This window comes from Lampris incognitus, chromosome 4 (genome assembly GCF_029633865.1).
Source record: "Lampris incognitus isolate fLamInc1 chromosome 4, fLamInc1.hap2, whole genome shotgun sequence".
Lineage (NCBI taxonomy): Eukaryota > Metazoa > Chordata > Actinopteri > Lampriformes > Lampridae > Lampris > Lampris incognitus.
Window position 1 is genome coordinate 12,335,105 of NC_079214.1, and position 18,354 is coordinate 12,353,458.

Here is an 18,354-nt window from a genome sequence, read left to right on the forward strand (position 1 = left end):
ACTGACCCTTGGTAGTGATGATTAGTGGTTTCATTGGCACCGAATGGTTTTTTTTTATAAATCAGAATACAGCCATGTTCCCACAAGAACAAACCTGCATAGGCAAAAACCCACTCCAAATAAGTGTTGTTTTGTGTGTGTGTGTGTGTGCACAGAGGCTACTGCAGCATCCCTTGAACCTTGAAAATGATGTGCTGTGAGACAAAACGAGGTAGGCTGACCAGACCTTCTCCTCTCCCCAGACATGTCCTCTGTTGAGGCTTAAAATATTGGGTCTGTCAGGATTAATAGAACCAGAAATGTCCATGAATGTTCTTCTTTCTTTTGCTCGCTCCCCAGGGTGTGTATAAATACTTGTAGCCTGCTGCCCCGGGTTGGTACCACCTCTTGTTCTCGGGAGCTTTGGGAGTACGAGCATGCAGATGGCGCCAAGTGCGGTTTGGGATGGAGTGGACTTGCGGAGGTGTCGCGCCAAACTCTGCGGCACGTCCGGTTCTGTTGCCCCGTGATGCGGCGTGCCCGCTGCAGCACCAGTTATCGGATTAACCCGCCGTGTGTCATCGGAAAGCCGAGACCCGAAGCCTCCTCACAGTGTATGACGCGGTTAAGGAGACGGTTTGCAGAGGCCTGGGCGACCCCTGACCGTCACGTGGTGTGCTTTCTAGCTCGTCAACAGCAAGTTTCCCAGCAGCCACTTCGCACACCTTATTTTACCACACGCTCTATAAAGCAAGCTTAAAAAGTTCACTTTTCTAATGAATAGGTGGTAAGTAGATGAATCCAATAATTAACAAGGTAGGAGGCATTAATTAGCCACCGGGTCACAGAATATGATCCGTTAGGCTATTTTTGAACAACGGTGATATTGCGCAACACCTCGAGCTGTCGGGGTTTCTTGGCCCTGAAAAAAAAAAAATCGAAGCAAATTATCAAATTAGTATTTGAAAATCCAAAATTTGGTCACCCTGAGAATGGAGGAACGATGGTGCGTCCAGGTAGCGTAGCGGTCTGTTCCGTTGCCTACCAACACGGGGGATCGCCGGATCGAATCCCCGTGTTACCTCCAGCTCGGTTGGGCGTCCCTACAGACACAATTGGCCGTGTCTGCAGGTCCGGATGGTGGTGTGTGTCCTGGTCGCTGCACTAGCGCCTCCTCTGGTCGGTCGGGGCGCCTGTTCAGGGTGATCCTCCCACGTGCTACGTCCCCCTGGTGAAACTCCTCACTGTCGGATGAGCGACTCCACATGTATCGGAGGAGGCATGTGGTAGTCTGCAGCCCCCCCCCCCCCCCCCCAGAGCAGCAGAGGGGGTGGAGCAGCGACAGGGATAGTTTGGAAGAGTTGAGTAATTGGCCCGATACAGCTGGGGAGAAAAAGGAAGAAAAAAATCCACAAAAAAAAGAAAGAAAGAACGGAGGAATATAGTTATTGTTTCTATGGTGCAAGTGAGCACGACGTCTGCAGACGACACTGCGGTCATCCGACTCATCCAGGATGGCGACGAGTCTGCATACCGGCAGGAGGTCGAGCGGTTGGTGCTCTGATGTAGTCGGAACAGCGTGGAGGTGAACACACTCAAGACTGCGGGAAGGACGGTGGACTTTCGGAGACACCCCTCAGCGCTGCTCCCCCTCACCATATCCAACAGCCCTGTGTCAGCCGTGGAGACCTTCGGGTTTCCGGGAGCTCCTATTTCCAGAGACCCGAAGTGGGTGACCAACATCAACACCATCCTCGAAAAGGCCCAGCAGAGGATGTTCTTTCTGTCCTGTGCACATCCATCACGGTCCGGTCCGGAGCAGCAACAAAACAGGATAGGGACAGCCTGCAGCGACCAGTCAGCACAGCAGAAAGAAAAAATCACCGCCGCTCCCCTGCCCACCCTGCAGGACCTGATCACCTCCAGAGCCCGGAAACAGGCGGGCAGAATCAGCACAGACCCCCACCCACCCAGGACACAGTCTGTGTGAACTGCCCTCTGGCAGGCGCTACAGAGCGATGGGCGCTGAAACCACCAGACACAGGAACAGCCCCCCCCCCCACCCCCACCCACCCACAGGCCATCTCTCTCATGCATGCTGGAGAGCATGGTGCAGGAATGGACACTTGTTATGTAAATATGACACTTGGTAAACAGCCCCCTCTGGTCAAGATGTCTCACCTGCATATCTATGATGTGCACTACCTCTTTAAACCAGATACACAACACAAAGGTTTGTGCAATACAAATGTACAATTGCAAATACACATACAGCTGCTGTATACTGGTTACAAGCTATTGCTGTAATTGTTGTGGTTGTAACATAGATATATAATATAGTATGTAGTTGTGAGGTGGACGGTAGGTGAATATATAGTAGTGTATACTTCTGGTACACATGATAATATAGTGTAATATAGGGGGAGTATATAGCACTGTATATGGGTATGATGGGTTGTGGAGTTGTGGTATGGTATAGTGTATGGGCAATATAGTATATAAGCAATATGGTATACTATATGGACATAGGTTGTTGACTACTCAACCATAACACAACTCTGTATAGTAGTGGCATACCTGTTGTGCATACAGCTCACCTCCAATGTCCTGTTGTTGCATTTTTATTTTCCCGCTTTTTTTTCCTTTTTCTGTGTGAGTGACGTCTGCAAGTGGTAGAAGCTGCTGTGTACCAGAGCCAGACTCCTCGTGTGCACAGACACACATGGCCGATAAAGGTGATTCTGATTCTGATTCTGAAATCAAACGTCCCAAGATGTCAGTGGACAGCATTGTTCTTGCAACTGTATTTATATCCTTTTTTCTCTTTTTAGCTCAAACGTAGCTCAACCCTGTGCTACTTCAGTACCCTTCATCAGCAGATGTTACTGGGGCCACTGCAGAGGAACGTGTAATATCCAGGCGTTCACATTATAGACGGTACCGCACACTGTCCCTGCAACAAACTGGCCACCATACACGGCCCAGTCATACACTGGGTTTTGACCTGGTCTTGTTGGCCCTTTTCCGGCCTTTATTTTAGTCAAATAAGCTTGCCATTTTATTTTATTTATTTATTTTTTTGGTGAGTGGCAGTTTTGAGGAGTTAATAACCAGGGTTATGAGGAACACGTCTACGTTTTGTCTGGGAGTAAATGGTGGAACACAATCCGTTGCTCGTTGGCTAGAACATAGCTAGCAAGCAGTTAACATCTTCTAAACAAAGATATTTTTATTCTCCGTGTGGCAAGTGGGGTGCAGTCGCATCCGTCTCGTGTAATCCTAAACATTTTCTATCCGAAGCACGTGACTCTTTGCTTGACGACGGCGGCCCGGTGGTTGGCGCAGCTGCCTCACAGCAAGAAGGTCAAGTTAAGTCAATTTTATTTGTATAGCCCAGTATCACAAATTGCACATTTGCCTCAAGGGGCTTCACAGCAGCACAACATCCTGTCCTTGGACCCTCGCATCGGATAAGGAACGACTCCCTAAAAGAAACCTTTAACAGGGAGAAGAAATAGGAAGAAACCTCAGGGAGAGCAACAGAGGAGGGATCTCTCTCCTGGGTTCGAACCCCGGGGTAGTCCAACCTTGGGGGGGGGTCATCCCAGGTCGTCCTCTGTGTGGAGTTTGCATGTCCTCCCCATATCTGCAGTGGGTTTGCTCCGGGTTCCTCCAGAGGTGGAAAACCCGGCTTCAGAAAGTAGAGGTATTAACCATGTATTTGCTCCACCCATGGACTAAACCCCTGCTGATTTCACTAATTGGTTCACCTACCTGGCTGAGGGGTTGTGCTGATTAGAATCAGCTGGTTTAGTCCATGGGTGGAGCAAATACATGGTTGGTACTTCTACTTTCTGAAGCGGAGTTTTCCGCCTCTGGTTTCCTCCCACCGTCAAAAGAAACATGCATGTTAGGGTTAATACTCCTGTGTGTGCCCCTGAGCAAGGCGATGGGAAAAGAACTGGAGCTGGTCCCCGGGTGCAGCATCAAGGCGGCAGCCCACTACTCCTAGCTACACAAATCACAGCTAGCATGGGTTAATTTGCAGTAGCTGAATTTCCCCAAGGGGACTAATAAAGGAAACTTACATACTTATGACACCATCATTTATGGGCTCTACAGGTCACAGGGTTTTTTCTGGAAGTGCACTTTGTCGAGGAGGGTGCGGGATGGTGGGTTCATCGTTGTTGTAATATGCCTCTTAATCGCCAGATGCCAGTAAATCACCCGCACCCACTGTACTGCAACACCCACTGTACTGCAACATCTGCACTGCTAGTTGGCATACAACAGGTTTGCTCCAATCCAGAACACATGCCGAATGAAAATATGTGCAACTGTACTCTGAACTTGCTGCTTTGAAAAGAGAAGCATATTGTGGTTTATGAAGGCTTAAGAAATTGCCTTATTGGACGGTGTTGAAGCCCAGAGAGAAGAGGTTTCAGCAGCGGTAATTTATCCAATAGTGAAGCAGTGGCGGTTCTAAGGGGGGGCAGGGGGGCCAGTGCCCCTGTAATATTAAGCCTGGGCCCCCCCTCTGACCCCCCCTAACTGTACCAGTACCTCACACTTTATAGGACATGCATACCATCCTTTCTGTCATTTCAAATGTGTGGATTAATGTATGGATGTCATAGATTCTACATTTGTGGTTTTACAGTATAATATATGAATATAGAAATACTGGGAATTTAAATCAGGTCGAGTTCAAATCTGAGCAGGTAAAATGATCACAGCGGCCCCTTTTTGCAAATCTACTTAACTGTGGATCAGTGAATCAGAATTTTATTTTTTTTACATTTTCATCCCACATTTATTCCCAGAGAGGGGAACCTGTAATTTATGGGCAGTGATAAATCAAATGTACATGAACACTGAATGAGTACTCATATGTTTATTGTTATATGTCTATCGTTTGTCTTTTGGAGAACAAAACCTATGGGGGTGGGGGTGGTAGGTAACAGTTGTGCTTAATATATATGGTGCCCCTAAAATCGCACGTGGCCCCAGCCTGCCCCCCCCCATTTGAAATGGTCTAGAACCGCCACTGTAGTGAAGCAACCAGTGAAGCCTTTGGATTCTAACTAACAACCGACACCATTTTAATGAGAAGACAATGGAGTAGAAGCGCTGCTGGGTCTCTGTGGTGGTCACATACAGGTGCTCTTTGGATACTTCAGGTGGACTGTGCTTGCTCCACCTCGTGAAGGGCTCATTGCATGGGTGGGATATGGTCTCAGTCAAAAATGTAAAATGGAAGTCTCCTTCAAAAACGATCCAAGGCAGACACTTTGTGCAAAATTAAACTGCCTTTATTTTACATGGCAATGTGTATTTTAAAATGACCGACGTGTTGCGACCCACATAGGTCTTCATCAGGGTCATTGTCAGCAGTAACTATGTTGTTTTGCACAGATGAGTTGGATGGGAGGATGGTTCTCCATCGATGTACAAGCCTATTGGTCATAAACAAGAAGTGATGCATCATCAGGAGGGGGGGGGGGAAGAGCAGGAATGGTTGGGGCAAATGTTAAAAACAAGATAGATGTGATGTGGCTATCAAGTCTAGATGGACCTAATCCTTTCCATACGTGCACATGATAAATTCATCAATCTAAAACCTGGTTCTCGTGTTTCTTTTCATGACTATAAGCACATATTGACTACAAAATCACCATAACCATCAATATATTAAAATATAATCTTCTCTGTCTTTTTTTATTCTTTTTGCTCCTTTTTCTCCCCAATTGTATCCGGCCAATTACCCCCCTCTTCTGAGCCGCCCCAGTCGCTGCTCCACCCCCTCTGCTGACCATGGGAGGGCTGCAGACTACCACATGCCTGCTCTGATACATGTGGAGTCACCAGCCGCTTCTTTTCACCTGACAGTGAGGAGTTTCACCAGGGGGACGTAGCACGTGGGAGGATCACGCTGTTTATGAAATGTGACCTAACTCTGAATTTAATTTGAATAGCTGGATTGGGACACGTTCTACTCGACGTAGAACGAACCGGTTCTCTCAGTGGTTGTGTCATTTCTGCGGCGGCACGCGCGTTTGTGCGCTCACAGGATCATCGAGGATGATAAAAAAACCACTACACATCCGCCGGAAGCGGATTTAAGAACACAACGTGTCGTTTCCTGTAACCACGAGCCTCGAAGCATAAACCTGAAGCCAGGAAATAAAATAAAGGCTGTTAGACCCTTCAGCCTCCGCATCCGTTGCCCGTGTGTGTGTGTGTGTGGGGGGGCTATTATCAGAGTTTATATTTTTCAGGTGGGTGGGAGACAAACAAACAAACAGCGGGCTGTGGGCCAGCCTGTCTTGCGTGCCAAGCTCGGCGCCTTGCTCATTGTTACTGGAGTCCATCATCACAGGTTAAAGTGCAAAGTGATCCTCCAACAGGTCACCTGCTCAATTACCGCGCTAATGTACCACTAGCCAAGCAAAGACAAGGCAAACTATATATATATATATATATATATATATATATATATATATATATATATATATATATAACACAAACCGTTCAACTGTCTGACACTGGCCCTCGTGGCGCTCGCCCTACAGGTGAGGGATCCGTGCGGGAGCTGGATCCGTGCGGGAGCTGGATCCAGGCGGGGATTGCTCATCATTCCCGAAAACGCCGTAATAAATGGCGGTGGATGAGCAGCGCCCTCCGAGGTTTTCTACAGCTGTAGTTTCCCCGACTTGACAGAAAAAGCTCTATACCAAGTGTGTATGTGGATTGTGTATGAAGCCGTGTTTGCGTGCGTGCGCCTGCGTGCCGATCCCATGTCAGCCGGTTCTCCAGAGAGAGAGAGAGCGCGCGCGCTGAAGAGGATCCTAATATGTGTTTGGTCTCATCTCTGTGCTATCTCCTCGGCAGAGTCCTCATCCCGGACCGGCGCGGGAAAGCCGGGGCGGCGCGGCGGGACCAGTCAGCGGCGTTGTCAAGAGTTTGTGTGAATGGCGTCGCGTGGCTGCTCCGTGCGTGGTCTGAGAGGAAATGTCGGCTCTGTGTCCGTTTGTTGATCTATTCGTTCGTTTCCAGGGTCGCCGGTTCGCAACTCCCCATCATGTCCCCTCGGCGTGATGCGTAAAATCGTATCGCCATTACGCGCCTCTGGATGCGTGCGGCTGAAGTCGGCGTTCGCGCTCCGTTCCGTGTTTTGCGCCGCGCTGGCGCGCCCCGCTTCAGCGTGAGCTGCGTGTCGTGGCTGGATCTGGATCGGGATCTGGATCTGGGCTTCCCGGCGGTGACAGAGACACACCGGTCCTGCGTGTCTACCGGAGAAGTTGTTGGCACGGGAGCAAGCGCGAGGCATTTGCCCTCCCGGAACGGATTCGCTCGAGCTGGGTCACTGGCGGACCGGCTTCTCCTCAAGTGGACGATATTAAGGACTTGCCCCGTTCTTCCTGCCCTGATCGGGACGGAGTGCACGTCTTTGCTCCACGCATATTTGACATTTCCGATCGCCGCGGAGAAAATATACATTAAGAGACCACCTCTCGGATACCCTACCCCCCCTCCTCCTCCTCTTCCTCCTCCTCCCCCCCCCCGACGGATTTACCAGCTCTTAACATCCCCCCCGTGCAACGCGAAGAGGGGTCGTACCGGCGATGGATGCGATGTGGGGGCTGCAGCTGGCCGTCTGTACTTTAGGGCTGCTGTCCGTGGCGTTTGGCGGCGAGGGCAAAGCGCGGAGCTGCAGCGAGGTGAGACAGGCGTACCACGCCAAGGGACTCAGCCTCGCCAATGTGCCTCACCAGGAGATATCAGGTGGGCTCCAAACGCCGACTCACCCGCACGCTGCGCTGCTTTGGGCTTTTTCTTTTTTTGTTTTCTTCTGTTTTTTGTTTTGTTTAATCTCGCGTGCTGCGCGTTCTGCAGAATCAATTAACGCAATTACATTTGTGGATTCGCCCGTGGCAGTCGCGTATCTCCCCAAATCTCCTCTGTAGGTCCCGTTTCACCGCACCACAACTCCCCCCCCCCCCCAAACTGAACCGGACCGAACCTGCGCAAGGCTCTCCTTTCTGTGCCCAAGCCGATGCCTCGTTGAACCGCTCGCCGGAGTTGCTGCTAAACATTATTTGCAATTCTTATCGTAATTGCGTGCGAGACGAGTGCGGCGATACGCGTCGTTAATTTGGAAAGTAATTACTGTTGTGCATCTCAGCGTGGCCTAATGACGAAGCCACGCGAGTTGTGTTGCTCTGGATAAGTTTGAGGAGGGGAAGTAGAGGACCGCGAGTTATCCAGGAGGCAGTGGGTATTCTGCATCTTCACTCTTTATCTGAATTTACAGAGTAGTGGGGGGAGGGGGGTCCTTTACAGAGCAGTGGGGGGGGGGTCCTTTACAGAGCAGTGGGGGGGGTCCTTTACAGAGCAGTGGGGGGGGGGTCCTACATTCTGCATCAGAAATTCTTTGAAATGAGCAGTAATGCTTCTCGCATTAGTGTGTGTCATCCTAATACGCGTTATAAATACTAAATATTGCATTGCGCCGACTCCCTGCCGTGTTCTAGGCTGCATGCTCACCTGGGTAAGGGTATGCAAATGAGAACAGCCGTGTCTAATTCAGATCGAGACCCTAAAAGCCGGCGTGTTACCCTGTGGTTGGCGGCTGCCTTATGGCAGGGTGAGGTGCTGGCTGGGTGGCCGCTCTTGGACTCGACAGCAGTTTGAACAGAGATTTCACTGCCGGGACTTGCCAAAGAAAAACCATGTACAAGTATCATCCGGTCTGGCAGACCGGCACCGCGACTAGCGGACCCTCCTCACACCAGATAGAGCGGCTCGTCGGGGATGTTGGGAGTCAACCCCCGGCGTTTAAACCGCCCGGGTCTCCGAGAACAGGACTGACGGTTTTCCAGCCGCGTGATTCTTATTCATCGCTTTCGATAAGCCGCGACTGCGCTCGCGGCGTGCGTGCGCAGCCTACCTGTTGCTCATATGCAACAGTGCATCATAAAGCTTGTTATATTTGGCCAAATAGTGCGTGGTGTTTACCAGTAGGGGGCTGTCCAGACTTAGTATATGCAGCATTTGGTACAGATCAGATCTGGGGGGTTTTGGTTTGAATCCGTGCTCTTTGATGGAGCGGGCCGGGAGGGTCCCGGTCTCTCCAGCGTGGCGGGGGCGGTGGTAGTGGTGGTGGTGGTCGCAGCTACGGGCAGGGCAGGGAAGGGAGGGAGATCAGCCGGTAAACAGGGGAGGGTAGAGAGGAACCAGAGAGCCCCAAAAGTAATCCCCCTATTGCCTCTTCCAGAGCAAATACAGCTGCCCCGTCGGTAATTGGCAGTGTCAGTAGAGCGGTAACGACCCCGGAGCCCGGCCAGCGCGTGTTTAAACCTCACCCGGTGCGTTCATATGATGCGGAAGAGCCACGCGCCCTCGCTCTCGCTGTCGCTCGGTGTCACGTGGTTTAACGCGCTCGTATGCCGTTGGACTCTTTTGCACATGTTGATGGCGGAAAAGCGGAGCGACTCTTTTCCCCGAGAAAACGTGACGCGGTAGCTGAGGTCCGTCCGGGGTCTCTGACACCTCAGTGGACACCGGCGGGTAATCTCGTCATCCGACCGCTGCGAGGAGAAGATGACGAGTTACACAAAGCCTCTGACGTCACGCAGCACGCTTTGCTTGCTGGCAAGGCCGACGTATCGACCGAGACTGAACGTCTGATTCGTGGATATATCTGCGGCTGTCCTGCCACGTACTCCCAAATCCCATGCATAGTGTAACGTGCATGGATGAGCAGACACTTGACTAACGGGGTCGGACCCTTTAGTCGGCTGGTTAACGTTGTCGCTTGCGGAGCGGGAGACACGGGTTCGCGTCCCGGCTGTGGCGACGGCCTCCCGGACTGCCCCCCGAATTCGCTACAATACACTGGTGAAGTACATATCATATCTGCACATAGGGCAGGAGGCTATATTACAGACAGGGTCCAACGGGTCGTTGCACGCTGAGCCATGCGTTGCCGTCCTTGTGCCGGTCTACTGAGCGGCTAATGAGCAGCCACGGTGCACGTGAGCCTTTTCCTCTGACATGCCCGTACACAACCAGCGGAGGCACCGAGCGACCTCCTCTTTGCATTGATTCTTCAGCCAACAGCAGCCGCTGTCTTCAGTTGTCCTTTTTAGAACGAACCCACGGTGGCCCCGTGATCAGCGCTGTCGCCCCACAGCAAGAAGGCCCCGGGTTCGAACCCCCGGGTCCTTTCCGTGTGGGGTTTGCATGTTCTCCCCGTGTCGGCGCGGCTTTCCTCCCGGTGCTCCGGTTTCCTCCCACCATCCAAAAACCACATGCTCCTATCCATTGCCTGTGCCCCTGAGCAAGGCAATGGATAGAGGAAGCTGCCCGCTGCCCCTGTATACAGTAGGAAGGGTTACATGCACAGAGAGAGAGAGAGAGAGCAGGTTCGATGAGAAAATAAAGTGGCTTTCTTACTTTCTTTCTTTTCTAAATGTTCTCTTGGACATAGTTTTGCTTATTTGGTCCAAGACACGTCAGGAAAGAATTCACTAACTAACGCTGCATGATATTTCACAGTTGCACCTGAAACATGAGCCCAGAAGTAAAACGAGCTGTGTAGTTGTTTTGTCTTCCCCTTCTAGTTCCTATTAACTCCGTGCACATCCAGCTCCATTGTGTGCATCCGCATGTCCACGTTTTTCTTTCTTCCTCCCGCTTTTTGAAAGTCTCAGAAGTAGTTAAAACCTTTTAGAGCTCGCTTAATTATTTACCCACCAGACCAGTTGGGGGATTCATACGTTATCCACTTGAATTGGGAGATCAAAACCCAGTCCCTTTGGTTAGAAACCCGGATCAGATCGCTCATTAGAATTCTCACCCCCCCCCCAAAAAAGAAAAAGAAAAGAAAATGTACACCGCGTGTAATTGGATTTTTAATGTCTCTAAATAACCTTTGCGTTATATTACGACGGAGGTTAGACATAACCCTCGGGAGGCTGGGTAGAGAAAGCGCGCGGTTATGGCTAATTAGCAATACTGATAGGAATGTGAGAGCGTGAGACACGGTGTCGGTGGGGTGGTTTTTTTTTTTTTTTTTTAATTTTTATTTAAATAAAGCTCGTCCCTTCATCACTCATCACATCATGCAGCCGGATGCAGCCGGATGCAGGCTCGCCGCATCTGCAGAGGTGGCTACTTCAGCTCGCGAGCTCCAATTTGCACAAGCTAATTATTTTGACAGCTCCTGCTCCTGCCTCGCTGCGATAGATGATTTAGGTGCTGAGATTCGGATGCGGTTTTGCTGTTTGTGTGTGTGTGTGTGTGTGTTTATGTAGACAAAGATGGTGATTAGAGGGAATGAATCACTGCAAACAATCGACATGATTTAAAACGGAGCCTGCGGTTTAACTTTACATATTCTTCTCCGGGGCTGTAAAAAAAAGGAAAAAGGGAAACTGTTTTTAGCCCCCCCCCCCCCTCCCCCTCCAAGTCGACGTCTGCTTTTTGGAGTGGTCGCCCTTGCCATGGTTTAATATTTACTGTGGATTTTTGCTCCTGACGGGGGGGGGGGGGATTCACACGTAAATCCGCCTCACATGTTTTAACGGTCGATATTACTTCCTTATTTCAGCATTTATGGCCATACATTTGTCTTTTGGAGTTTTACCGCTCTATTAAAACGATGTGGTGACCCCAGCAGTGATGGGATGTGCTCAGGAGGTAACACACGTAGTAAAGCTTTAAGGTGAAGAGCATCAAAATGGAAATCTGCGGCCTGCGCTTCCCCTGTGCTCAGGCAGCGCGTGTAGATGCGGAAGGACTTCCTCAGCAGGAAACTAGATCTCCAGCTGGGGGGGGGTGGGGGGGGTATTACTAACGACGACAGATGTAAATATGATGTGTTAATGTTTGCTCTCGCTGACTTGTCGGGGGGAGGGGGAGGGGGACAGATTTTACACGTCCCCGCTGCAGAAGTGGCGACGTGCATGCTGGGAAGTACAGCACACTTCTGTGGGAGTCACTGCTGTGCCGAGCAACGTGTCTTCTGCTGGGGTTTTCTAGTCAGGGATTGATGTAGCTGTTATAGCGGTGAAGTAGACATACAGTAATAGGCTCAATTAGATGGCCCAGACCCCCCGCGGGAGGGGGGGTGGACGGGGGGGTCGCCTATGTTGTCATTGTCACTTCATTGATAAAGAAAGCTACGTTCTGCTCTTTCCCGAGGAGCGCTTCAGGTGGTCTACGTGACGGGTCGGGGGGTAAAGATGGAAAACTCTCCCTCAAGTGTTAGATGAGGGGTTTTTTTTTCTTCAAACAGCAACAGAGGCCCCTGGGAAGCTTGCCAGGGCTCCGTGCGTGCGTGTGTTTGGATAGGGAATGGTGCAACGGCAGAAATATATGGGGTGAGTCTAACAGGAGTGGGCTGTTAGTGTCTGAAACTGGCTGCTGGACAGTTTGGTGAGATTAGACTTGGACTCCTCCGCTCATCCAGCTGATGCAACTGTTAACCAGTTCGTTATCGCCCAATTAGCCAGCAGCAAGGTTTGCCCTATACCTCTTTCAGCACACTGTGGGTTTTTTGTTTGTTTGTTTGTTTGTTTGTTGTTGTTTTTTTTGCACGCGTGTTTATGTCTGCGTGCTACTGTTTCAGCCGCCTCACGGTCCCAAGTGACGTCATTTGCTGCCCGATTTCAGATTTCTGGCCTCAAACGCAGCGCCCCTCAAGAGCGCCTCCGTGAAGCCGGACTCCAGGTCTGTTTGCTATTAACACCTCGGTCTCCTTTACTCGGGCGCTTGGGACTCGCACGGCCGGACTGTTTTACAGCTTTGAAATAGGACACCTTGATACGTACACAGCGCAGCATAAGTGCTGTGTCTTATCTTTGTTTCGTTCAACTCTTGTGACCTAAAAGAAGGTGAATTTCTCCGTACCCAGCATTTTGCGTGCTCCTGTACAATACAGCGCAGTAAGGAAACACTCCAGAAAGAGTCTTTCCTCCACTCCTCCACCCTCCACTCCTCCACATACTGGGCTCTCTAAGGAGCTGTAATGGGAGAGCAGTCATTTCATTTTGCACTTGCCACAAGTAGTCAAGGACATGATATTCAATAAATCAGAATAACAGAATGTTATATATATATATATATGTATATGTATAGAGAGAGAGGCAACTATATATTTATATATATATATAGAGAGAGAGGCGAGAGAGGCAACTATATATTTAGATATATGTATACATATATATATATATATATATATATATATATAGAGAGAGAGCGAGAGAGAGAGAGAGAGAGAGAGAGAGAGAGAACTATATATTTAAATATGTTGACCCATTAGTCAAGCGGTTAGCGATGTCTCCCGCCATACGGGTTGGCGTCCCGGCTGCGGCAGTTCCTGTGGTTGCCCCCTGAATTTGCTACAATATAGCGAGAGGGAGGCAACTATATATATTATGTGATTCAAGTAAATTCTTTAATAGACACCACAAGTCTGTTTCATGCAATAAGCAATCATCAGCTGTCAATAAAGCTACACGGGAAAGAACATAACATATTAACTGCCTCGTCATGCACATCACGTGCACAAAGTCCAGTGGGGAAGGGGGAGGTGGCGGCTGGTGCTAACAATTTTTTTTTTGGGGGGGGGGCACAATTTACCTTGGCGCAGCACACCTGACAGCTGCTTCAATGTGCACACAGTCACAGAGTTATTGAGAAGGACAACGTAGCCTATAGATTTTAGGGGTGATCTCCGTGGAGTCAGTAGAGTGGAGTGGATGAACACCAGACAAAAATCTTCAGGTCATGGTTTCAGCACCGAAAAGGGAATGTAAGACTTGGTGACCACGGTTCGCACGAGCGTCTACCCATCACCAATAAAACCGGAACTCCCCCTCAACGGAAGTATTACGTCACCAAAATTAACTCCTTCCCTCTGGCATATTCTTACGAGGGGGTACGAGTCGTTCACGCGGCAGCTGCAGTTGGGGGTGTCAGTTTGTGGTGGAGGTGTCATCAATCAATGACACCATCATTCAGGCAACAGCGCTACCCACTGGGCCACCATGCCGCTGAATGGGTGAGTCCATTTCAATAAATTCTTCCTAACAGTAAATATCGCCTTTGAAATGTGATGCACACATTGTCTTTACTTTGAGATGACTTCTGAAATGTACTGTTGGCCATCAAATAACACCGTGTCTTGTAAGAAATTAATACAAAAACAAGGAATTTACCCACACAAGTACACAAATTGACTTGACTGCTCTGCTCCCTCAAAATAAGAGACATCTGTATACCTATCAATCAATCAATCAATCAATCAATCAATCAATCAATCAGATTTGATTTGTATAGCACTTTTCATACAAACAAATATGACACAAAGTGCTTCACACAATAAAACAATAGTAGTGCAGATCAAAATAAAAGTCTTTGCTTTAAATCTAGTGTAACAAAACCACGCTGCTACATTCACCCCCACTATTTTATGCTAGATTTTGAACAGGGCTCCCAACAATATGCTCCACAACAGGAGAGAGAGAACCCCCCCCCCTTGAATTTTACTAAATTACCACCCTTTGGGGCGGGGGGTTTCCCCCCAATTGTACCTGGCCAATCACCCTGCTCTCTGAGCCGTCCCGGTCGCTGCTGATCCGGGGAGGGCTGCAGACTACCACATGCCTCCTGCGATACATGTGGAGTCACCAGCCGCTTCTTTTCACCTGACAGTGAGGAGTTTCATCAGGGGGACGTAGTGCGTGGGAGGATCACGATATTCCCCCCAGTCCCCCCCCCCGAACAGGCGCCCCGACCGTCCAGAGGAGGCGCTAGTGCAGGACCAGGAGACATACCCACATCCGGCTTCCCACCACGGCCAATTGTGTCTGTAGGGACGCCCGACAAAGCCGGAGGTAACATTACCACTCTTAAAGTGTCACATTTGACTGGTATAATCCCTTCATTCTAAACCACAAAAGACTGATCATCCGAAAAGATATCCTGTAAAGGATTAGGAAAGATAAAGGGTAGCTAATCCCCCACACGCCATGCTATGAATTACACCCAAAGCCACAGTTCTGTTTAATGCAACGGATAGCGACGATCACAACAGCCAAAATGACTCAAAGGAAGTAAAAACAAAAACAAAAAACCCCCAAAACAAAACAAAACAAAAGAAAGAAAAGAAATGTTAAAAAAGAGGCAGACACCGTGTCAGATTAGGCCATCATAGTGCGGGTGAAACGTTTCAAGTTGTACAAATCAGTCCACAGTTCGGAGGGTGAGCGGACAGACGGACGGAATCGTGGACGTAACTTGATTTGTACAACCTGAAACTTTTCACTCATTTGCTGGTAGGTGCAGGTGAACGTTTGTCGACCATTCTGTGCATGTCGTTGACATTTATCCATGGTCAATCCTGCGGGCATCGCGAAAAATATGCCATTGTCACTAGCACACGCCAACAAACAGGAAACTGGTATGACCGCTGCAGTGGAAACCGGAAGTCGGTCGACTACACTCGGAGGGGCAGCCGGGAGCCGCCGCAGCCGGGACGCGATCTCGGGTCTCCCGCATCACGGGCGACCAGTCGACCAAAGGGTTCGACCCGTTAGCCAAGGGCTAGCGAGTCTATTCATCCGCGATCGTTACACCGCCACGAACCAAAAAACTGTACGAACCCAAGTCAAACCATACAAACAAACAGAACATTGGGGGAACAAACCGGACGGCCCACGTACTCCCCGGAGCATACGAAGCGTCGCACAGCGTCACGAGGGACAGCGGCCCGGAAGCGAACAAGTGCCGCGCGAAAGGGGGCGGGGGAAACGCGGGAAAGTGTTTCCGGTCGGTATTGTAATCGGCGGTAAAACTGCAGAGCGGGTACAGCTACCGAATCCGGAGAGGCGGCCGGTAAGATGTCGAACTTTAATCATTTGAGAGTTTGTTCCCCTGGCGATGTTACCGGGGTTGGAAGTTACTGGGGTCCGCGTTAGTTTTGTGCCGGAGGTCGGCAGCTCTTTTACGTGTGGTTCGGTGGTTTAGCTACTGTAAACCACTAATAAAACACGTTAGTCCCTAGCTAGCGGGTCTGACCCTTTAGCCGAGCGGTTAGTGATGTCGCCTTGTGGTGCAGTACACTCCGTATCGAATCCCGCACCCGGCAAGAACATAACCGGTTATACAATCAAACGTTCATAGGTGCAAGTTGGGTTGTCGGTTTTCTCTGAAGTCTGAAGTTTTGGCTGTAAGTCCGTTAGCAAGTCTGATGACTTTTGTCAAGTAGACGTGGGATGGAGATGATAAAGCAGCAGTGGGAATTGGCTTTACTTGCTTGTGATGTAAGCAAATGTATAATTGGTGGAATAAGGCACAGGTGCGTAACGTTTCTTGCAATAATTACAAGTGCTTATATTTTTTGTTCATTTTGTTATGTTTGGATGTGTGTTGCGTAATAAGTATATGTCAAAGTAAGTAAGTAAAGCACGGAGCTCCGTACGATCAAGCGGTTCTTATTCTCTTCTTCTTTTCTCCTCTTCTGACTTACGTTACACGCAACAGGGCATTCATAACATTGGTGCCACCTACTGGCGTATGCATAGAACACAACATATTTACATTTATTTGCAAGAGCCTATTTGTACATTTTCTTATTTTCTGTTTTTTTAATTCTAAGGTTTTTTCCCCATATGGCTTATACCTTATGACTTTTGGCTAATGGCAAATGACTGGTGGATCAAATCAAACCTGCCAAAATAAAAGGAGGAAAAAAGAAAACGCCTTTGGTTATTGAGTGGAATCCAGTTAAAAACCTTCAGGTAGATGCATAAATCCCTTTCAAGTGGGGAAGCTGCACAAATTCCAAAAACATAACTTGACACCTATTAATACCGAAATCCTGATGATGTTTCTGATATAGCAAGTTCATGCCAAACCTAGAAACTTTTTTTTCTTGGGGAAAAGGCTTCTTTTTTTTGTTTGTTAGTAGAGGTAGTAATGTTTGGGATCTTAAATTCAACAACATTCATACAGTATATCACAATGATTCACTTACATTGTCACCCACCATTTACTCATTGTTTGTGGTAAAGGCAATCTATTTGGACAAAATCTTGAACATGTTGTAAAACTGACATTTTATCTGTACAATGGCCCTGGAACACATTCAAACTCCTTCACTCCCACCGCTGGAGTCAACGCCATCGACTCCTCCACTGCATGCTATTTTAATTAAGACAGCGCCACAGTCATGAACACAGAATTATAATAGAGAATAAACCCAACTAACCATAGATTAGTCACCTTTTTGAGTTCTTATAAAACATAGTGATATGATACAAATTTAATTAGTAGATCATATAGGTGAATGCAGATTCATGGACTGGAGACAGCTACATTCCTTAATTGAACAAATGTTATTTATTAATTAGTTGAACAAAAACAATTTGGGGAAGTAAATGAAAAAATTTAGTAGTTTTAAAACGGTATGACAGCTAATATATTTTGATAGTTTCACACATCACGTGTTTCTTATTCAGTGTTAAAATGAATCATCAAAAGCAGAGTATAGGATCACTTGCAAATGGTCACCATTACAATGGATCTGTTTTTGTAGTGTTGTGTATGATGCATCTCCTTATGCCTGTTATTGGATTTATTAATTTATTGGTTGGTTTGAATCATACAACACTTTTTCAACACTGTTGGTTTTCAAATGTGCTCTATAAATAAACTGACTTGTTAGTAGGGTGAAACCCACCCTTGTCAAATCTGTTATCATTTGAGTTTTCTATAACAGCTTCCCCAGATCCTTATCCCAATCTTAACCACACCCACCCTGTGCCTAAGCTTAACTATCTCTAATCTTATATTTAAATATAGTCATTAATACGTCATATGGGAAAGATGGCCACGCCACTGTGTTTGGCTGTTTGTCATTGACACTCCTGTTTGTTTAGTTTGATTTACACTGTCCCTTCCCAAATAAACGTTTAAACTAATCAACATTCAAAACAAATGTAAATGCACCCGAGTTAGCCAATAGGCTAGTTTCCATCGGCAGTCCATTTGCCTGATGTTGTTTCCACTAATTGTTTACGACCATCAAACACTACTGAATATTCAGGCCTCTGTCATGGACTTATATGCTCGGGATCCCGGACAAAGAAGCTTTCACCGCTCTCTATTTATCAACTACTGGAAAGTATATGTGCTCGGCCCTGCAGCCACCACCGTAGGAAACAAGCTAGGTGATGAAGTTAATATGCAGGCACCTTGGTTAAACTGATGAATCCTGCTTGCTCTCGCTCGGCACCAGCCAACTATTTTCAGTTCGAGGATGTTGGGCATGGTCGACCACGTCGCTTCATTCCTTGGTGCTCCCTC

General features: G+C 48.4%; 1 protein-coding gene across 1 annotated transcript in view; it reads left to right on the top strand.

Moving 5' to 3' along the window:
- The first annotated feature begins 7,604 nt into the window (after positions 1 to 7,604).
- Positions 7,605 to 18,354, top strand: part of LOC130111605 (glypican-6-like) — a 202,855-nt gene continuing 192,105 nt past the window's right edge. Inside the window, exon 1 of the mRNA XM_056278837.1 lies at positions 7,605 to 7,764. Coding sequence (XP_056134812.1) covers positions 7,605 to 7,764 — 160 coding nt within the window. The remainder of the gene's footprint in view (positions 7,765 to 18,354) is intronic.